Source organism: Sparus aurata, chromosome 9, assembly GCF_900880675.1.
Source record: "Sparus aurata chromosome 9, fSpaAur1.1, whole genome shotgun sequence".
In the NCBI taxonomy this organism is placed as follows: Eukaryota; Metazoa; Chordata; class Actinopteri; order Spariformes; family Sparidae; genus Sparus; species Sparus aurata.
The window spans coordinates 21518920-21539265 of record NC_044195.1 but is presented as its reverse complement, the minus strand read 5'-3'; the positions used below and the strand labels follow the sequence as shown (position 1 = coordinate 21539265).

At 39.6% G+C, this 20346-nt stretch overlaps 3 protein-coding genes across 12 annotated transcripts in view; 2 read left to right on the top strand and 1 right to left on the bottom strand.

Moving 5' to 3' along the window:
* Positions 1–3274, top strand: part of map3k13 (mitogen-activated protein kinase kinase kinase 13) — a 33933-nt gene extending 30659 nt beyond the window's left edge. For all 9 annotated transcript variants that reach the window (XM_030428670.1, XM_030428661.1, XM_030428663.1 and 6 more), the window contains one exon: positions 91–3274. In XM_030428670.1, the coding sequence (XP_030284530.1) occupies positions 91–192 (102 nt within the window). In that variant the 3' untranslated portion in view covers positions 193–3274. The remainder of the gene's footprint in view (positions 1–90) is intronic.
* A 1239-nt stretch (positions 3275–4513) lies between these two features.
* pfkla (phosphofructokinase, liver a) lies at positions 4514–15384 on the top strand. The gene is made up of 22 exons (XM_030428595.1): positions 4514–4799; positions 6053–6126; positions 6247–6324; positions 7202–7391; positions 7740–7905; positions 8556–8600; positions 8695–8803; positions 9513–9608; positions 9734–9826; positions 10783–10908; positions 11014–11078; positions 11237–11300; positions 11398–11544; positions 11659–11729; positions 11950–12037; positions 12143–12295; positions 12717–12881; positions 12976–13037; positions 13388–13499; positions 13617–13716; positions 13819–13924; positions 14010–15384. The coding sequence occupies exons 1-22, from the start codon at positions 4715–4717 to the stop codon at positions 14155–14157; spliced, it is 2343 nt and encodes a 780-aa protein (XP_030284455.1). The 5' UTR covers positions 4514–4714; the 3' UTR covers positions 14158–15384.
* LOC115588189 (protein SIX6OS1) lies at positions 15167–20137 on the bottom strand. 2 transcript variants are annotated; one of them, XM_030428596.1, is made up of 14 exons: positions 19979–20137; positions 19339–19395; positions 19089–19215; positions 18861–18950; positions 18579–18766; positions 18444–18486; positions 18237–18348; positions 17976–18117; positions 17795–17865; positions 16356–16564; positions 16134–16269; positions 16009–16050; positions 15894–15921; positions 15167–15816 (listed from the first exon to the last, which is right to left on the bottom strand). In XM_030428596.1, the coding sequence occupies exons 1-14, from the start codon at positions 20028–20030 to the stop codon at positions 15689–15691; spliced, it is 1425 nt and encodes a 474-aa protein (XP_030284456.1). In that variant the 5' UTR covers positions 20031–20137; the 3' UTR covers positions 15167–15688. The 2 variants fall into 2 exon arrangements, with proteins under 2 accessions (XP_030284456.1, XP_030284457.1); XM_030428597.1 differs by having other exon boundaries at positions 17801–17865.
* Between the last annotated feature and the right edge of the window lie 209 nt (positions 20138–20346).

Below are 20346 nucleotides of genomic sequence, written 5' to 3'. Positions count from 1 at the left end.
GCAGTCCATGATCACAGTACAAAACTGATGTTTTAAAGTAGCTGCCCTCCGTGCTGATGTTCCTGTGTCCGTCTCTCTCATCTCTCACAGAACCCGCTCCAGTTCGGGGACTCGGACTGTGATACGTCAGAAGCAGAGTGCTCCGATGCCACCATCAGAAACAACAAAGTCGGTGCTCCTTCCTCATGGTGAAACCCGCCCCAGGGCTGGCTTCTGTTTTGTTTTTTGTTTTTTTTGCCTGGAGGCCGTCTTGTACCACTCTGCCCTGCAGAAAACACAGCAATAAGAGGACGACAGTGTAAACAAAAGCTCCCTATAGCAAAAGCCCCCATGCAATCTCTCCCAGAACCCCCTCCAGCCCCCTACCCTTTCCCTTCATAAGACCCTCATCTCTAGCACAGCATCCAGGCAACCCATGGCAGGGATTCCCTTTTGAATGATAATGTACAGTAGATAGTGTAACATTCATAATTTATTTTTGTCTGAGTTTTGAAGGAAAATTCAGGACTTCTGTATGGTCTCTGATCGGAGCAGAGAATAAAAACGTGACATTTTGAAACTGAGCATGGGCTAAGTGTGTGTTGGGGAGAGACTGAGATGATGATGAAAAGGAGGATGTGTTGGGGCGCTGATGTATCAGGCGCTGACAACTAGCAGTGTGGAGTTACATCACTGCTGTTGTGGGATTGCTCTCAGCATCTTACCGTTTCAGACAAAAATCCCCAGCCAACAAGGACTCCCTCCTCCTCGAGTAAGACCGACCCGCTTTCATATGAGTTTACAGTGCGGACAGTTCCCCTCACCTCCCCTCCTTCCATCTCATCCCCACCATGCTGAGTGGGGAATGGGGAGCTCATAAAAAAAAAAACCTGTGAACACCAGCATGAACAACCTGCCTCGCAACCGGACTCCCTGCCTCCCTAAAAAAAAAAAGAGAAAAACACCACATGTGTCTCGTCATCAAGGATCCCCGCTGAACTGTCCCAGCATGCACGTGCAGCTTGCTAAACGCAAAAAAAAAGCTGCCAGAAGACTGCATGAAGGGGACAAGATAGCAGAGCAGCAGAGATGAGGAGATTTAAAAAAAAATTTTAAAAAGCGACTCTTCCTCTGTGACCGAGCTCATCCTTCCTCGAGACACGCCAACGTCATCGTCATCATCAATCAGATGTCATGACCAGAGTCGTTGAGGGAGTTATCAGTGTGTGTGTGTGTGCGTGTGTGTGTGCATACGTGCGAGCGTGCGTGAAGCCCTCACCTCTCCATTAGACATCACAGTTTCAAGTCTCATCTCAGGATTGTTTCAAGGACTGCGAGAAACTGGACTGGACCAATTGTCGTATGTAGGAGTCTTCTTCGAGTGGCACATATTATGGACCATGCTAGCCTTGATGTTCAACCCATTGTTGTTAATGTTGTAGACATGTAGAGCGTTTTAGAGTGCAATCCAGGTGCAGTACCTCATTTCTACTAATCACTAGGTGCAGAGTACCATTTTCTAGCAGGGTAATAAGTCCCAAAAATGCTCATTGTTTTTTGGTTTTTATTTGTGCTGTAGTGATTAAAACAGCAATAATATACAGTAAGTTTGAGCTCAGGTGAGGATGATGTTGCTAGCTCAGAATCCGCGGCGTCTAGCTGGCTAGACACACTACAGTGACTGGTGGCTAGAGGAGAGCAGCAAGTGTCAAATAGCTTATTTTTAAATTGTCCCATTCATTTCGTGATCTAGTCTTTTCCCGATATTGATGCTCAGGTTTTTATGTTGCCGATTGACAGCAGGAGCAATATAATCACAGCCGCCAGATGGCAACAGTTACAGTGACTTTTCTTCTCCTTGTGTTGTGTAACGTCCTGGTCGGATTCCTTCAAATGATATGCTGTTTCCCCAAGAACCCCAGCAATAGTTACACTATTTTGTCTTGTCGTTGATGAAAAGGGATACTGCACCTGTGAGAGCTTTATTTTTATCCCTGTTATCCTCCTTACAACTTACTTCGCCAGCCAGGGTTGAATTTAACGATAATGATGTCAAGATGTCAGCTCAAGTGTATGCAGGCGGCTGAGTTTCAAAAGTTAGGAAATATAAGCCAGAGACAAGGCCACAGAGCATCCACACTGCTCTTGGTTTTCAAACAACCTCATCTCAGTGTTAGTTACACCTGTACATAAAAACATCTGTAAAATGTTATGTAATCCTTTTTTTTTGTCTTCTCCCTTTAACGTATCGCACAGCTCCGACAGCTTCGAGCTCCTGTCGATGATGAAATAAGGCAGAAAATGTGTATTACATCAGTATTGAAGACTGCAGGAGGGTGTGAGTCTTAAGATCGGAGTAGCACAAGGTGAATCTAAAACTGTACTGATGGATAAATGACCGAAAGCAGCTGCTGCCTTTTCCTCGAGCCTCCTTCAACCTTCTTCACTCTGTTTACGTACGTGTGAAATAACCTAGTGTATCGTAATGACTGGGTAATCCGATCAAGCTGTTAATATTAACATTGTCTTTTTGGCATATATCCTGTGAAGTATGATTGTTGTAAAGTTTTAATTTAATTTTGATTCTTGTTTTTTTTTTTTGTTTTTTTTTCTTTGTAGCTGGCCTACATGATTATTGAATTAATTTATTATGAATGACTGGAAAAGGTGTTGAGTTGTTTTTAATTTCAGGCAGCTTTAGAAATGTCATGACCTATGATTTCTCCTGAAAAGTATTATTTAAAGGAAGCACAATGAATTGGTACGGGAAGAGGACAGTATTTGTATGGGAGAACAAAGGCATTGTCATATCACGGGAATCTGATGTCATTTTTATCTTTGTGACCCTGCAGGGGACCATTCATAATTTATATCATGTTTTAGCAGATTTAACATCAGTATTTAGTAACATCAAGTGTTTCTTAAGCTTTTGTTATCTCGACAAAAGCTATAAGGAGTCACTCAGTCAGTGGACTGTCACAGCAGGGTAAATGAAACGCTAAGCCTGAAGGCAGAGATCCCTCCCTCTCATTTTTAATCAACATACCATTTACTTACATTTGAATTTCTGTGAAATTGTCTCTAACTGTGGACATCATGTTGCCTCATCCCATGTATCAAACATCTGTTTTCTTTGTTACTTTCATTTCCAAACTACCTTTCCTGTTGAATGGCATTACGATCAACCAATCCTGTCAGTTTCCTGTATTATCCAGTGTAAAGTGCAAAGGGTATCTGGGAGAATAAAATCAGAGCAAACAACTGCATGGAATAAATTCTGATGTACTGTACCCAACATGTGGTGGTCTGTCTCTTCTGTCATACAGTAGATATTTTTTCTATTCTAACTGTTCCGTTATATTTTCAGTAATTTTTGATCCTCTACATAAAGTTTTTTATCGAAGGCCACAGGCCAACTCCCTTCAGTTAACACCAGTCACATTTGAAGACACTGATTCTATAGAATACTTGATGTGGACACCACGCATGACGTCTAAGTATTTGTGTTAACTCCTCCATAGAATACTCCAAATTCCCCCCCCCCCCAAAAAAATTCTTTTTGACTGGAGGCTGCAACCCTAATATGAAGTGAAAATATATAATTTCTATATATAAATAAAAGTTTAAAAACCAAAATAGTTTTAGAGAAATTCTTGGCAAATATTGTGTATTGAGTAAATTTAGTTACTAGTAAATTTGCAGATTGCATGTTGCATCAGAGCCAACGCATCGTGTTTTTTTTTGTTTTGTTTTAAATGTATTCAGCCATCTGATAATTCTGTTAATCAGAAAGTTGTTGGATGTTGGATGGAAGAATAATTGGTTGATTCATTGTATACAGTAAGCTATATACTGTATATTCATATTTAATTTACTTTAACTTGCACATTTGATAGTTAGGTATATTTAATATCGCAAAATTAATACAACCTTTACTCAAATACTATTCATATGGGGGACTTTGGGGGATAATATTTTCACCCAATATCTTATTCTATATATGTACATACTGTAAATGTACTGTGTATACTTTTATCTTAAATGTCCTAAGCTCAAGTTCTACAGTCCAACTGGTTCTTTTGAAAGTAAAAAAAAAAAAAAATAAATCGTGATTCTAAGATACAAAACGTCATAATAATAAAATAAGCATTTGTCTCATAATTGTGACTTTATCTCAATATCATGATTATGACTTTTTAGCTCATCATTTTTATTTAAACTTTTCAAGTAATAGTTTTTATCTAGTAATGTTTTGTTTTTTTCAAATCAAAAAATTGTGAGTAACATTGGATTCGTTTTCTTAAATCACGGCTAAGTTTTCATTATTTTGTTATTAACTGGCTGTGCTTCCACAGATGTGAGAATTAGCCAATAAAACCTGTTGAAATCATTAACTCGTTCTGTACGTGTTGTTGCTATGGTCTCCTGTTGTTTAAACGTCAGGACGACGCGAGCAGGCGGGGTTAATGTCGGAGAACGTGCTCCGCTCGGCCGGACGGCGCGAGTTTATAAAGTCAACGCTCGCTGTTCTCCTCCTTTGGACGGGGGCGGAGTCTAACTGTCAGAAGTGTGTCGGCTGTTGAAATGTTACGTTAACCGAGTTTTTTACCTGCTGAAAACAAGGAAGCGACATCTGGACAAACCCGGATTTACACAACCAAGCATTTATTTAGCTAGGGAACCGACATTTCTTCATTCTCGCCCCCTTTCACTGCTGTAAACTGAGCGGGTCAAGATGTCTTCGATGGACTTGGAGAAGCTGAAGATGACGGGAGCTGGTCGGGCTATGGCAGTGTTGACCAGCGGTGGAGATGCACAAGGTGACTTAAAAGTCAGCCAAGCTGGCATTCAACTGCTGTTTGTCAAATACATGTACAATTAGATATATTATATATAGGTCTGTGAAGTAAACAGTGACGTAGGCAGGAAACTAATGTTAGTTTGTTCGTGTAGAGATGAGTGAATACTGACAATCAGGTCAAAATGACTAAGTGTCAGCAGGGGTCAATGGTCGTGTATGTGCTGCATAATTTAGTACAGTAGATGTGTTGTAACTCAAGGGTAACTAAAGTAACTAAATACACTCACTCAAGCACCAGATTCAAGTATAATTTGGGGTACTTGTGTTTAACTGAAATATAACAATTTCCTGCTACTTTTAGACTTTCTCTTGGAGGCAAATGCTTCACTTTTTACTCCACCACATTTACTTGATTACTTTAATTACTCTGCAGATTCAGATTATGAATGTAAAATATATTAAACGAATAAATCATGACATATTATTAGAGATTATAGGTTTAGACATTGATTAAGGGTGTTTGGGGGTTCACAGGCTCACTACTGGTGCATAAAGTCATTAAAATGATCTCCACCCATATGTCTGCAGCATTAAATTGATACACACATGAAAGCATTGATCATTATAATCTTATGACATTGTATACTGTATACGACCTTTGACCTTTACTGACAGATTACTCTGAAATGAGCACTTTGGCATAAGTAGTGCTTTAATTTTGTTTTGTAATCTGGTACTTTATCAATGGTGTTGTACATTTTTAATGCTTCACTCTTATTTGCATCTGCGGAGGCACGATGTTCATACAAATCCTAATGTGATTTTATTGACGGTAGTAGTGGGAATGTTCATTTTTGCATAGCACATAGCAATGACGGCCTGATGATCACTGCGGGTAACCTGGAAAGTGATAACTCTCTTAGGCGCCATGAATTGAAACAAAGAATAATGAACGTTTTTGCATTTTAAATTTCACTGGAAAAAACTATTTAAATAAAGATAATATGCCATTTGTTGTGTCTTTAGCAAACAAGCAATCGACCTACAGCATGCCCCGCTCAATGTGCAAACGTGTTACATGTCAGGGTCTGTTCATGTAATTGCTTGTCGTTAATATGTCCCCAGAGAGCGGGTGGCACCTTTGCCCAATAAGAGATAGTGAAGTCATATCCTCCACAGTGTTTGATTTCCTCATGCAGGCCTATGATGCAACAGCTTGTGTGTAATGACTTGAGGAGCAGAGGAGAATCTAATATTTATCCCCCGACCCAGGGATGAACGCTGCTGTCCGAGCTGTGACCAGAATGGGCATCTATGTGGGGGCCAAGGTTTATCTTATATATGAGGTAAACAAGCTGATTGTATTAATATGACCTTATTAAATGTACACATTGACTTCTTTATTCTATATTGGCTCGCCCACACTGCTCGTGTCATTAACATTCAGTTTGGAAATTACTTCTCAGGGCTACCAGGGCCTGGTGGAGGGCGGTGACAACATCAAACTGGCACACTGGCACAGTGTGACCAACATCATTCAACAGGTAGGTTACAATAATACCATCAGTCACTGTTGACTGCAGTCGTAAAGGCTTGATTTTTAGAAGCAACAGCACGGCCAGTGTAAAAAGTAATTCTGGAGCCCTCGATGACGTCATGGTGGGTTTACACCTGAGTGTACAAATAACATTAAGGATGGCTCATTGGGTTCTATTCATGTGTCCCAGTAAGAAGTTATGCAATAAACACAATTGCTTGAAATGTGTTTTAATTATTTACACGTATGCTTTACCCACTGCTACATGTCAAAATATCTTTCATGATACATGCCTATTGTGCCTTCATTCATTTCAGCTCTTAAATCTCCTTTTTCTCTTTCCTTTCCATGGTTTCAATTGGAGTTTTATAATTTCATCCGTCTCCTTTCATCTCTTGTCTCCCTGCCTGTCTAATACTGGTTATAATGGGGTAAGGTGCCTTGCTGCATGTGCATTGAACCTTAGAAGGAGCAAGTTCCACTATTTGAAAGAAATTATAAGCAATTCCACAGTTGTTTTTGCATTAGAAGTTTTGACCTGATGCAGCAAATGTGAAGAAAGGCACGTGCTACTCTTGTAAGCACTGGTTCTGAACCTGTTTACCTTCAGTTAAAAAAAAAACCAGAATTTTCCTTCTCAGGCTGTTTAGTTAAAATATTTTTTAGAGAAAAGTCTAAGAAATAAACCTAATGCTATGTGACAAAGTATAGTTTTCTTATTTTTTTACTCTAATAATTATCTCACGACCCCTTAGATCCATCTTGTGACGGTCACGGCCTAGAATTTGGGAACCACAGCTATATAGGAGGTGGACTGTAGCTCAAGCAGCTCACTCGCATCTTTCTATTTGCCTTGATTTGGTTTTATATCACTGTGACTGCAGGGTGGGACTGTGATTGGTAGCGCCCGATGCAAGGCCTTCATGACTCGTGAGGGCAGGCTTGCCGCCGCCTTCAACCTGGTGAAGAAAGGCATCACCAACCTGTGTGTGTGCGGTGGAGACGGCAGCCTCACCGGAGCCAACCTCTTCCGCAGTGAGTGGAGCAGCCTGCTGGAGGAGCTTGTACAGAAAGGTAAAGTGTTCCCAGACACCATCGAATGCTTGTCACAGTGCCTTAGAAAAACGTTAACCTTCATGGTCTGTCAGAGCCCTGAAGAGATTAGCGCTGAAAACTTTACTTTACAATACAACCGATTTTCTGTGATTTTATTTGCTTTATGACACTGTGTTTTACTCTCTTTGTTTTTCGACATTTCGTTTTTATGGGACAAAGCTTGTTGTTCTCGCTTTGTGTTTTTATTTGGCTCTATAAAACACTTTATAACTGTGTTTTTACTATCATTATTTTATTGTTAAGTGAACACAATAATGAGCTTCAAGTAAAACATCTACGACAATGTGTGCAATGTGTGCCTTTCAGGACGGATCACAGACACTCTGGCCCAGCAGCACGACCACCTGAACATCGTGGGGCTCGTGGGCTCCATCGACAACGACTTCTGCGGCACTGACATGACCATCGGAGCCGACTCCGCGCTGCACCGCATCATGGAGATAATTGATGCTATCATGACCACTGCACAAAGGTCAGACACTGTGATTGAACAGTGGCGGCTGGTGTTTCATCTGAGCGACTCTTATGAGCGCACTGAAACAAATAATTTTCATTTGTTCAGTATTTCTGACTTAATGCATTCGAGAATATGAAGCTATAACAAGGCAACACTGGTACTTTAAAGGTGCACTGTGTAGCTTTGGGAAATACATTTTAATCAGAAGAGAAAAACAAGATTTTCCTGCTTTTCTTTGTAATAATATATAAACGTAAACTGTCTCTGGGGTTTGGACACATTTGGAAACATGCTGTTTAAATACTGAGATCAAAGAAATGGTCGATGGCATATTTCACAAATCTACAGTAAAATGTTTCATGATGATGGGTTGTAGTGAAAATGATCGTTAATTGAAGCCCAACTGTATATCAGACCGCCCTTCATGCGTATCCATACCTGCATAGTGTGAGGATTTACAGTGAATGGAATGCAATCATCGAAGCCATGTTTTGCTCTAAACCAACTCTCCCATTCAAGGCTGCTGAGATCACAGAAATATGCTCCGATCCTGCCCAGACTTGCTCCCTTGAGTCTCGGCATGTTGCAACAGTCAGAAAATCCTTTGAATGCTCAGAAATGTTTCTTAGCTTTTTATTAATATAAATGTTGTGTCCCTCCTTCAGCCACCAGCGCACTTTTGTTCTGGAAGTCATGGGTCGACACTGTGGGTGAGTACCACTCTGGCCCAGTTTGCTGTCCTTTACACACTGCCGGTGAAAAAGACAAATGATTGTGCTTTTTACTCTGATGCTATTACTTCAGGTATCTGGCCTTGGTGTCGGCGCTGGCATCTGGGGCAGACTGGCTCTTCATTCCAGAGGCTCCTCCTCAGGACGGCTGGGAGGACCGCATGTGTGCCCGTCTGGAAACAGTAAGACAGGGAAACTAGTCTAGATGGTATATTAGCCTCAGGCACATTTTTGAAGTGGTAGAAATGTGAACATGCTCTTATGCAACGTGTAAGTTACTGGAGGAAGATGGTTGATTGTGAGTTGAGTCTTATCCACTGTCACGTTGGGTTAACAGCTTAGGTTGGACATCAACCACATCCATCAGACCTGGGGATGAGACTCAATACTCAATCTGATATAGCATTGAAAAAAATCCAAAATCTAAACCCAGTTAACAACACTGACCAAACATGCTAGGGAAAATCCAAAAGACTAAAGAGAAATACAAAACCTGAATAAAGATCACACCAAGAGGAAAACTCAGGGAACAGTCAGGGAAACACAAGAAGCAAACACAGAGACACCAGGAACAAAACAGACAAACTGACGAAGAGAGAAGGAAAGACAGACTTAAATATACAACTGAGAGACGACTGATAAGAGGCCAGTGAAACTAATAAGGCACTACAAAAAGGCAAGAAAAACACAAAGACAGGAAGTGGAAAGTAAACATTTACAAAATAATATATCAACAGAAAACCCAAACCATGAAACTATCTTTCTCCAGGAAGTGACATTTTGTCACTTTAAGAAATAGAGGACGCTGAGCTAGCTCTCTCAAATACTGCTCAGAAGAAGGATTTGTTGTGACTGATTCAGTGTTACATATATCTTTATTTTTGCCTCCAGAGCCGCATAAAGGGGTCAAGACTCAACATTATTATCGTCGCAGAAGGAGCCATCGACATAAACGGCAAGCCCATCTCTTCAAATTACATAAAAGATGTAAGTTTAATCTAAAGTTTAGACTTAAAGTTTTAGGATGATTGATCACTGTAAAATGATTTCTTTGTACGCCTGCTAAATGACAAACCCACAGTACGCTGAGTTGTTTTCATGTCTGTTTGAAGCTGGTGGTCAAGAGGCTTGGTTATGATACCAGAGTGACAGTACTCGGCCATGTTCAGCGAGGAGGAACTCCCTCTGCATTTGACAGAATACTGGTGAGTTGGACAATATGACACATGAATGGTCGACCTCAGCGATGGTTTGAACCTTTACTTGAAGATCTAACCTGGCAGAATGTAGAACTTGCCTGTCAAAAGCTTTTAAAGTATATGATACTTAAATCATTGTTATAGTGTTGTGAAGTGCGTCGTGTATCCCAACAATTGTTTGAACGCACTGTTACGACTGTACACGATATACACAAAATGTATTATATAATGTAAGAATGTAACGTATTGATGGTACACTTGTCTTAATTTATAAATACAGTGAACAGTAGCTGATATATTAGACCTCTTTGTTGTCCATGGAGATAGTCCCCTGAATCGCTGAATGCTAAGTTTCTAAAAACGAAAAATGTTCGCTTGTGATTGGATCACTTGGGATGGACCAATGTGAACGGCCCTTAGTCGTACTAGTAAACGGTGTTAACATTAATAATGGATGCTCACTTTTTATGAAGCAATATTCGTCTTGAAAGACATTTCACGGCAAATTATGTAAACATGTCATTTAAATATTTATTATGTTTAACTAACTTGTACTTCTGGCAGCAATGTTTAAATCACCGTTGACTGTCACACACATCTCCATCCCTGATGTTGACTATGACAACCTCAGCGGATGTTTATTAACTTGGATTACGAGACACATTCCATATGTAAATCTGACTCTGTAGTTTTGATTTAGACAACAGAATTGCATGTTGCAAATCCCAATCTTGAATAAAATCTACATACATATATGATTAAAGAGACAGGTGACTGAACATGGCTACTTCTATATGTTCCACACCTCCTCTGTAAACTTAACATGGTCGAAACTGTGATTGTATTTAGACAGACCTTATTTTATATAACCAATACAAGACTAATGAGTAGGAGGTGATATTTTCCTATATTCATAGCTTCTTTATTTAAATGCACATGTACGGACTGTCTTGTGTTTCCAGAGCAGTAAGTTGGGTGTGGAGGCGGTGATAGCCCTGATGGAGGCTTCCCCTGACACCCCAGCCTGTGCCATCGGCCTGTCGGGCAATAAGGCTGTTCGTCTGCCTCTGATGGAGTGTGTGGAGATGGTGAGTTGCTTTCCTCTCCTCTATAATGAATTTTAATGGACACACAGCATTCGCAGAATAGTGAGAGGTTGCTGCATGTTTTTTTATTTGTTCCATAATTTGCAGACTAAGTTGGTGCAGACGGCCATGAATGAGAAGAGGTTTGATGAGGCTATCAAACTGCGTGGAGGGTAAGTATTTCTTCATGTGTATTGTAATACATATTAAGTCCCTAATACATGTGTCATCCATTCATATACATTTTGAACACGCTCACAGTTTAATTTTGTTGTTTTTTTCTGTGCAAATATTAAACAAGAATAAGCTAAAAGTGATGATTTTCTTGCAGGAGTTTTGAGAACAACTGGAACATCTACAAGCTTCTTGCCGTTCAGAAGCCGGCCAAGACTAAGGTGAACACACAAGTGCACGTACACAGACAGTATAAGCCGTTACACATGAAATAGAATCACGAATGATGAGCTCAAATTCACTCGTCTTCTCCATCAGAGCAATTTCTCTGTGGCTATCCTGAACGTGGGTGCTCCGGCTGCAGGGATGAACGCAGCGGTGAGGTCTGCTGTGAGGTTGGCCATCGCCCATGGACACAAGGTCTACGCCGTCAACGATGGCTTTCAAGGACTGGCCAGAGGAGTGGTGAGCGCATCTACCGTGACGTCTTTACCACACTGCAGTTCGATTTTTAGCAATAAATAATCTTTATAAGACTGAGGAAACTGTTCCAATGCTGACACCACGTCTTGTCTGCAGGTTTCTGAGATTGAGTGGCACAGCGTGGCAGGATGGACGGGCCAAGGGGGCTCTCTGCTGGGGACAAAACGGTGAGCAACAGGACAGTGATAACTATCATGTGAATATATTAAAGTAAAGATAAATGTGTATTTCCTGGTAAAATCATATTTCGTCTCCAAGTAAAAGCTGAGATCGGGGTGATGTCACAGTCTTTTCTCTGACTTGCCAACATTTCTCAGAGCCGCAGGAGAGATAATAGAACTGTTTCACAGCCTGTGTAATAATGTATGTTTTTACATCCTATTTCAGAACTCTTCCAAGCAAACATATGGAGAAAATTGTGGAAAACATCGGCAAGTTCAACATCTCAGCTCTGCTTGTAGTCGGAGGGTTTGAGGTAAAGAACAAGATGCAGCCTATCAAAGACCCAGGACTGAATTACTTGTATATTAATTTATAGTGTCAATGTTACATCAAAGAGGTTTTTCAATCTTCCTCAAAGGCGTACCGAGGTGTACTGGAGCTGTTTGAAGCCCGGAGCTGCTATGATGAGCTCTGCATCCCCATGTGTGTAATCCCTGCTACCATCAGCAACAACGTCCCTGGAACTGACTTCAGCCTGGGAGCAGACACGGCTGTCAATGCTGCCATGGAGGTAATGCTGAGCAGATGGCAAATTAATGGTGCCACTTTGATGTTTAGGATTATCATGAAATAAGACTGAGGCAAGCCAGAAAACATCCCATCTAACACGATGTGTATCTCTGATACACTTTGAACTGTGGATATGTAGTCAAAACTGGGGTTGACCCTACTTCTTAATTAAAAAGCACAAAAATAACAAGGCAACAGTGCTTTGTCTAAAAAAATAAAAAATAAAAACTTCCTTTGAGGAGCAACTTGACCTCTTTTCAAGCTGCTCCTTTCTCGTTTGTCTTTTGGCTGTATTTTGGGCTCTGAAACTACTCACAGTGCAGTATAGGTGAGGGTAAATTAGGAGTAAATTAAATTGGACTCTGTCCTCGATTTCCACTGTCTCCTCTCAGACAGCCATGTTGGTTTTTTCCCCTCATCAGGGTTGCGACAAGATCAAGCAGTCTGCCACTGGGACAAAGAGACGAATATTCGTGGTGGAGACGATGGGTGGATTCTGTGGCTATTTGGCGACCTGCACTGGTATAGCCGTGGGTGCTGATGCAGCCTACATCTTTGAAGACCCCTTCAACATCCACGACCTGAAGGTAAGACCATTATTCAAACCTCTGCTGTTTCTTTTTTTGTCTATAATATTCAATGTTATGTTGTTCAGTGTTGAATTATCTGGCATTTTGACAGACCAATGTTGAGCACTTGACTGAAAAGATGAAGAAGGACATCCAGCGGGGTCTTGTGTTGAGGTACACTCATTCAGCCACACAGATTATCACGTGATAGTGGCTGCAGATGATGATACTGATAAAGGTTCTGTGAATGTATCTGTTTTAGGCATACTCAGCGATGTCACTGATTGCACTATATGTTAATCAAGTCCAGTAGGTTTTATAGTCAGGGGAACATTGTTTTTACAACATTAAATGGAAATGTATTTAAGAGTTACAATCTTTCAGTCTTTACTATGATATAATACTAGAAATCTATTCAACTTCAACAAAACAAAGTCAAAAGTACAAACAGTATAGTATACATGAAACACATCACACTGTATGAACATCCATGTGCTCGTTCAGTTGATTGTGTTCTCTAACAGGAATGAAAAATGCCATGAAAGCTACACTACAGATTTCATTCATAAGCTGTATTCAGCGGAGGGGAAGGGAATCTTTGACTGCAGAGTCAATGTGTTGGGACACCTGCAGCAGGTACAGAGCCACCTTACAAGATCCATCAACTCCAGAAAACACAGCTTACCATCGTACAAATTAAAGAAAATAAGTCTTTTAACATATTTACACTCAGTTTGTGTGTTTGTGCTCTAGGGAGGGGCACCCTCTCCCTTCGATAGGAATTTTGGCACCAAGTTGGGTGTTAGGGCGATCCAGTGGATTTCAGAGAGATTGACCGAAAACTTCAGACAAGGTAGAGTTACTGTATAAAGTCATAACTGACATAAATAAATAGCTAAGAATGCCAAAGTCAGTGCACAGCAATGTTATTATTACATCATCTTTCTCCTACCAGACCGCGTGTTCGCCAACTCTCCAGATACAGCATGTGTGATTGGCCTCAACAGGAAGGTCATCTCATTCAGCCCTGTCACTGAGCTGAAGGCTGTGACTGATTTTGAGTAAGTAACTCACTTTTTTCCAAATAACAAGTGTTCATTATTTTATTTGTTTTAATAATATGCAAATGATGTCCCACTTTTTCAGGCACCGGATGCCCAAAGACCAGTGGTGGTTAAATTTTCGGCCGCTGCTTAGAATGTTGGCCAAGTACCAAACCAGCTTCTGTGAATATGTGCCAGGAGAGATTCAACATGTGACTCAGCGCTCCATCAGTATCGACTCTGGGTTTTAGGCTCCCTACAACAGCATATTCTCTGCACTTTGTAACCCTTATCTGTCCATCCTTAGTTCCTATCGAGAGTACATCAAGAATGGGTTTCAATCTGCATTCATCTGTGTTTACAGGACTGAAGACTTTTAAAGGGGAATTGTGGTATTTTTAAAACTAGGCCCTATTTTTTTTATGTATTTTAGTGTCTAAATGACAAGGAGGTACAAAACGTCTTTGGAATCTTCAGCCAAAGCCCAGGCTGCAATGTAAGCCTCCTATTTTTTTGAAAATATCGTTAAGTCTCTGACCACATTATGGAAAGCATCCCTATAGAGGTAGACCTCTTTGTTCGAGAATAAGATTATTCTTAACCAAATACAGCTGCTATGTTGATCTCCCCAGATCAACCATTCATTTACAGAAACAGTCATTTTATCAACACCCATGATTTAAACTTGACACAAACTAAATAAAACTGTTTTAGGGGATGTACAGGACCAATTCCAAAACTTTTTGTAAACATCAGTCATTTACGTACCAAAATATGTAATCATAGTGTTCATATCTTATCAGTATCATAGTAGCTACAGTAAATAATGTAAAAATATACTTTGTTCATTCAATTATTGAATTAGGAAATCAATGCAGATCAGATTTTGCTTTTCCTTGTATCAAGTGAGCCTTTGTGTAGGGAATTCACTGCCATGAAAAGGTAACCATGTGTGCTTTAATGCTAGAAATTTGAAAATTAACTACTGAATATATTATGTAAAGCAGATTGTATATAGTATGATTTAAATGGTTTGCTTCATCAATCACAGACATGAAAAATACTGGTGTCCCTAAAACAAATACTGAGCCTGAAATAATCTAATTATATACCTTAGTTAAAAGAAGTGTGTTTATCCATGTTGGGCCAATGTTACCAGATTGGAATAGTTATAGTTAGTATTGTATTTCGGGGGAAATTATCGTATGCGAGTCATGACCATAAAAATTTAATGTGACTGTGTGATTCATGGGACCAGTGAGATGTTAATTTCCTTTTATTTATATGCTGTGTAGGACTGAAACACTGCTTCTGTCTTTAATTGATGCAAACTGGACAGTACATCAAAATATTATTACACTGTGTAATAAACACACTACTGCACTTACAATAGAGAAATCTGTAAAGAACTATGAACGTATGTTGTGTATTATTTTGATACTAATGCAGTATTTGCAATAAAATGTTATTCAACTGTGGTAATGTTCAACATGTTCATTGTTTTGTGAATAGCAACTGAACTAAGCCATTAAGCTAAACATAAATAAATATCAAACATTTAATGGAACAAAAAATAGAAGTGTATTTGCAAAATCCTACATGGAAAAATTCACTTAGATTTTTAACTGTTGAGGTTTTATAGGTCTTACAATGGTGTTAAACTATGAACCGGTACCGCAGGTATTTGTCATTAACCTGCTATGTGCGAACATTAGTGAAGAGAGTAGGTAATCAACTGGTTTTAAGAAGACGCCAATTAAGTATTTAAGTATGTCTAAACTCTCAAAAGTTGAACGAAAAGGGAAACTCATCCCCGCTGTTGTCTTTGTTGGTTGCTTGAGGGCTCGTGGAAGTGAAGGCAAACTGGAATTCTTCGCTCTGCTTTTGTTGGCCAAACAGGAACTCAAGGCCTGCAAAAACATACAAATACCTGTAGTTCAGAGCAAGTAACACACATCCCAAAAAAGAGATTTGATTTGATACTTACAGCTTGAAGACTTTGACTCAGTGGTTTTCTGAAAAAGAGATGAACACAGTAGTTTGGTTTTTTTTACTCTAGTTCCACTATATGAAATCTCAGAGTTACAGTACAAATGCAGTACCTTCTCGTTGAAGAAAGAGCCAGTGAAAGCAAAAGCTGAGTCCTGTAAAGAAACTTGGAGGTCATTTCAAAACCAAGAAACTATGATTTCTGTCAAATAACTTATTCCTTTTGCTTACTCCTCACCTCATCCTGCGATGAGCCCACGTCAAATCCAAATCCAGAGAAGCCCGGGGTGCCAGGATCAGAGTTCAGAGAGAACAGGAAAGCTGGAGATTTGGTATCAGAGGTCCCTCGATGTGGGGAGCTGCCTGGGCTGTAGCTGAAATGGCAACATGAAAAAAAGAGTTCCGAGAAGCCGTCCTGACAGTGATGTAAAGCTTTAGACATCTCAGAAAAAGGCCTTACTTAAACGGGAACGTTGGGGTTGTAGGCACAGTATTCAGTGTTGCTGTGGAAGACTCAGGATTAGTTTCTTGAGACGATGACTGAGGAAAAGCATCAAGACCGATCCTGTCGTCTTTGGTTGCTGCCTGCTCTTCCTCTATAACTGCTCTTACTTCCATTTCCTCCTGCTCCATTGCCTCATCCATGTCTGATACAACTGGCTGCTGTTCCTATACAGAAAACACATTGACTGTGAGGACATTTCCAAAAGTGGAAGCCTTGGAAATTACATTTACAATGTAGACCATAATGGAACTGAACTCGATATTTCATATCATCTGATTCATCTAATAATGTTTCTGTTAAATAAATTAATGCAAACCTCATCTGCATGTAATTACTCACAAAATATTCCAGGGACCTTCCTGTGAAGCGCTTTCATTGGCCATCTTACATTGGTAGAAAATGTTTTTTTAATAGAAACTTCTTCAATCTGTGGAGTATCATCAGTACCCTAAGACTATTTCTAGAAAGAGACGCTGATGCTGAGTATGGCTCAAACTAACAGTTATTATCAATTCTTCTGCAGATTATTGTCAAGATTACGCGATAAGTCTACAGAATGTAAGACAAAAATGTGACTAATGCTCATCACGATTTCAAAAAGTCATCTTCAAATTGTTTCCTTTGTCTGACCAACTGTCCAAAACCCAATGCAAATCCTCATTTAAGAAGCTGGAGATTGTTTGAAATTTTTGAAAAATTACTTAAATGATTAAAAGATCATCAAAATAGTTAGCAACTAATTTTATTTCAATCAACTTATCGATTCATTTACCACTGAGCTCTATTGCTTAGTTTTTCAGATATAATACACTGAGAGCCATAATTGAGTCATCCAGTGGTATTTGAAGTATTTCAGATCCATTAAATTGGGTTGCTTGTAGAGACAAATACGAAAGAAATGTTGAGATCAACCAATTCAGCAGAGCCTGAATCATCCTGACTTTTAGTTCCTGGTGTGGGATGAACTCGACAAACATTCTATCCTAAATTTCCCATAATGCAATAAATAGACTTAACAACAGCCAGTCCGTTTTAAAGTTAGTCCGGGTATCCACAATTTGATGTGGAGGTTCCAGAGTGAAAGATAAAGGTAAATCCAGGATGAGCAGAACTAGTGCAAGTAACAAAGAATCATAATATCTGACTCACAGTGGGCACTTTCAGAGTTAAAGAAGCATCAGCTAAGTGGGCCAAGAAATAATACTTGTGTTATAAGTATTCACTCAACAACCTAGATCTTCATAAGTGAATGATACACCATCAATCAATCTCAGAAAGAGGTCCATTGAAAATGTGGGTACAGTTAAAGTGATAGATCGCACCAGAAGTCTTGCCCGTAATTAACGCAAGGTGTCATCGGGCTTGGAATAAGGTGGAAATTAGAGAGACGTTACCAAGACCTGGTCCTCTGGTTTAGTTTCCTGGTCCTGCTCTTCAGTGTGCATCACATCTTGCCGTCTTTTATCTGAAGAGTATGTAACATACTGTAACCATCCACACATGGCAGAGATGCCATGCTGTGTGTAAAGTGCTGGCATTAACTGAAATACATATCAGACTTTCCTTTTTACTTACCATCAAACTGCTGACTGGACCAACGCCCGTTGCTTGCTTTTTCTGGTAAAGGGCTGCAGACCACAGTATTCTGGTCCTTGTTTTCCTCATGAATTTCTTCTGCATTTTCCTTGACAGAAGTGTTGTGACCATTCTGCGAGATCTATTAAGGTTTAACTGTTAGTGGTCATGACAGAATCAGCTTTAACTTTAACAATTTGTAGTAGCTAGAATTTCCTCAGCTTTACACTATCACTATTATTTATTGACATATCAGAGTACCTTTGTCTGGGTGAGATGAAGAGAGGAGATGTCAATGGAACAATCACTGTTCTCCTCTGAAGGAGTATCTAATTGTTTCTCTGGTTCTGTTATGGGCTGCTGGCCAGAAACGCTAGGAAGAAAAGTGGACTCAATCAGAGAAAAACTAAGCTTTGCTCGAGGCTATGTCATCAGTATTTGCTATTTGAAAGATTCACTGAAAGATACCTGTCTGGTAGTTTCTCAGTGGAAGAAGAATTGACTGCTGGACCTGGTCAAACAGAAATTAAATTAACAGTATAAAAAGCTGTAAATACCTCGGCTCTACCACGGCATATTGTGATGATATAAAAATTGTACTACCAGTGAGAAGCTCTAGCTCCTTCTGTTTCACTGTTATCTGATCATCACAGGCCTTTAACCTTGACTCAATCTCCTCTTTTTCAGCCTGCAGCGTGAGGAGCTTTTGAGCAAGAGGATTTTGGCAATAATATTCTTTATGTGACTGGAAGATCTTCCAATAGCTTGCAATTCGCTCTTCGTAGACTTCCCTTGTTGGGTTACAAATGAGGAATAATACAGCTTTGATTATTACTGCTGACAAAAATGTATTAAACGCAATTAACCACAGCTAACTGAACATACACGTCCTGTTTGTAGCTGGCTTTTCGGCTCTCCAGTTCTTCTTTCAGTGTCTGCTCATACTGAAGAAGCAGGCTGTTGGTCGCCTTCAAGCTGAAGTTGCATGGATGACAAGCAGTAAACTATTAAACATGTCACACTGCACTGCTTACGGTAAGTCATATGTAAAATTTGACAATGTGTCACCTTGATTCATTATGGTTTGGCCCATGTATTACCTAGTCATCATACCTTTTAGCATTTGTTTTATTATGTATCACTGTGCTCTGCTTCGACCTGATTTCCTCTTCAAGTTTCTTGGTATTTCTGTGGACTGTTGCAATGTAAGACCTCCTCTCAGCAATTTCAGCTCTGCAAACTGTTGGTGAAAATTGAAAACACTTGATAGACACCATTTCACTACATAAAATCTACGGTAAACTAGTTGTCTAATTTCATCTGCTGCTTCTGTTAGATCAAGAGGAATAACTGTGAGACGTACCTTTCATTTGCTGGTTGATTTCATTCTTCTGTTGGGAAAGCTCTCGAGTTTGAAGAGCTATGTGACAAAAAACAACAGTAAAGTTATTTGAAAAAGAGCTGACTGACTAACCAATTAGTCATCAACTGCTAAATTAAATGCCAGCCATTTCAATAACCAATATTGCTGTAAGTAATTATTCAAGAAAAAAGTCTGGGAAAGACTTCAGTTTCTAAAATATTAATATTTATTCGGGGTGTTTTACTCTATGACAGTAGGCTGGATCTCTTTTGGTGGTGGACAAAACAAGATATTTGAGGACTGTATCTTGGGCTTTGTGAAAAAAATTTCTGACATTTCATCTACCAAACAACCATCTTAATCGATTAAAAATTCTTAAGAAAATATCCACTTAATAATCTAAAATGAAAATAATCATTAGTTACAGCACTAATTTGAAAATAACTATTATCTATCCTATTATATTGTAAGTATAGCTACTTGTTATCTCCTCACCTGAATTAGCACTGGCTAGTTAGTTAGTTAACACCAGAACTAGCTTGCTAGAGTTAATGCTATTAGCTTAATTTTTACATTGGAAGCCAACCAAACACCAAAACTACGACTAAAAAAGCACAACAAACTTAATAACTGAACTCACCAATTTGAAAGAGGAGGCTGTCAATGTTATCAAATGAGAACTGGTCGTTCATTTTTACACCAGTCTGACTTCAGAGACATTAGCTTTAGCTGATTGGTGTCGTCGCGGACTGTTCAACCGTTCAGACGTTAGGACACACGCACCCTTTCAACATAAAAGACAAGCCACCTGTATGTGTTGAAGGAAGGTATTCATGTTATAATCGATTTTGTATGTATTAATTGTTATTTAACAATTATATTGCCAGGAATATTTCCATCGAGACTCATAATCTCCTTTCTCGCCAAAACAGCAGCATAATTAATTTACCAACATCCATTACCAGGATGTGCATTCCAGTGGTCACGTACATGATCTTGTTTCGATAC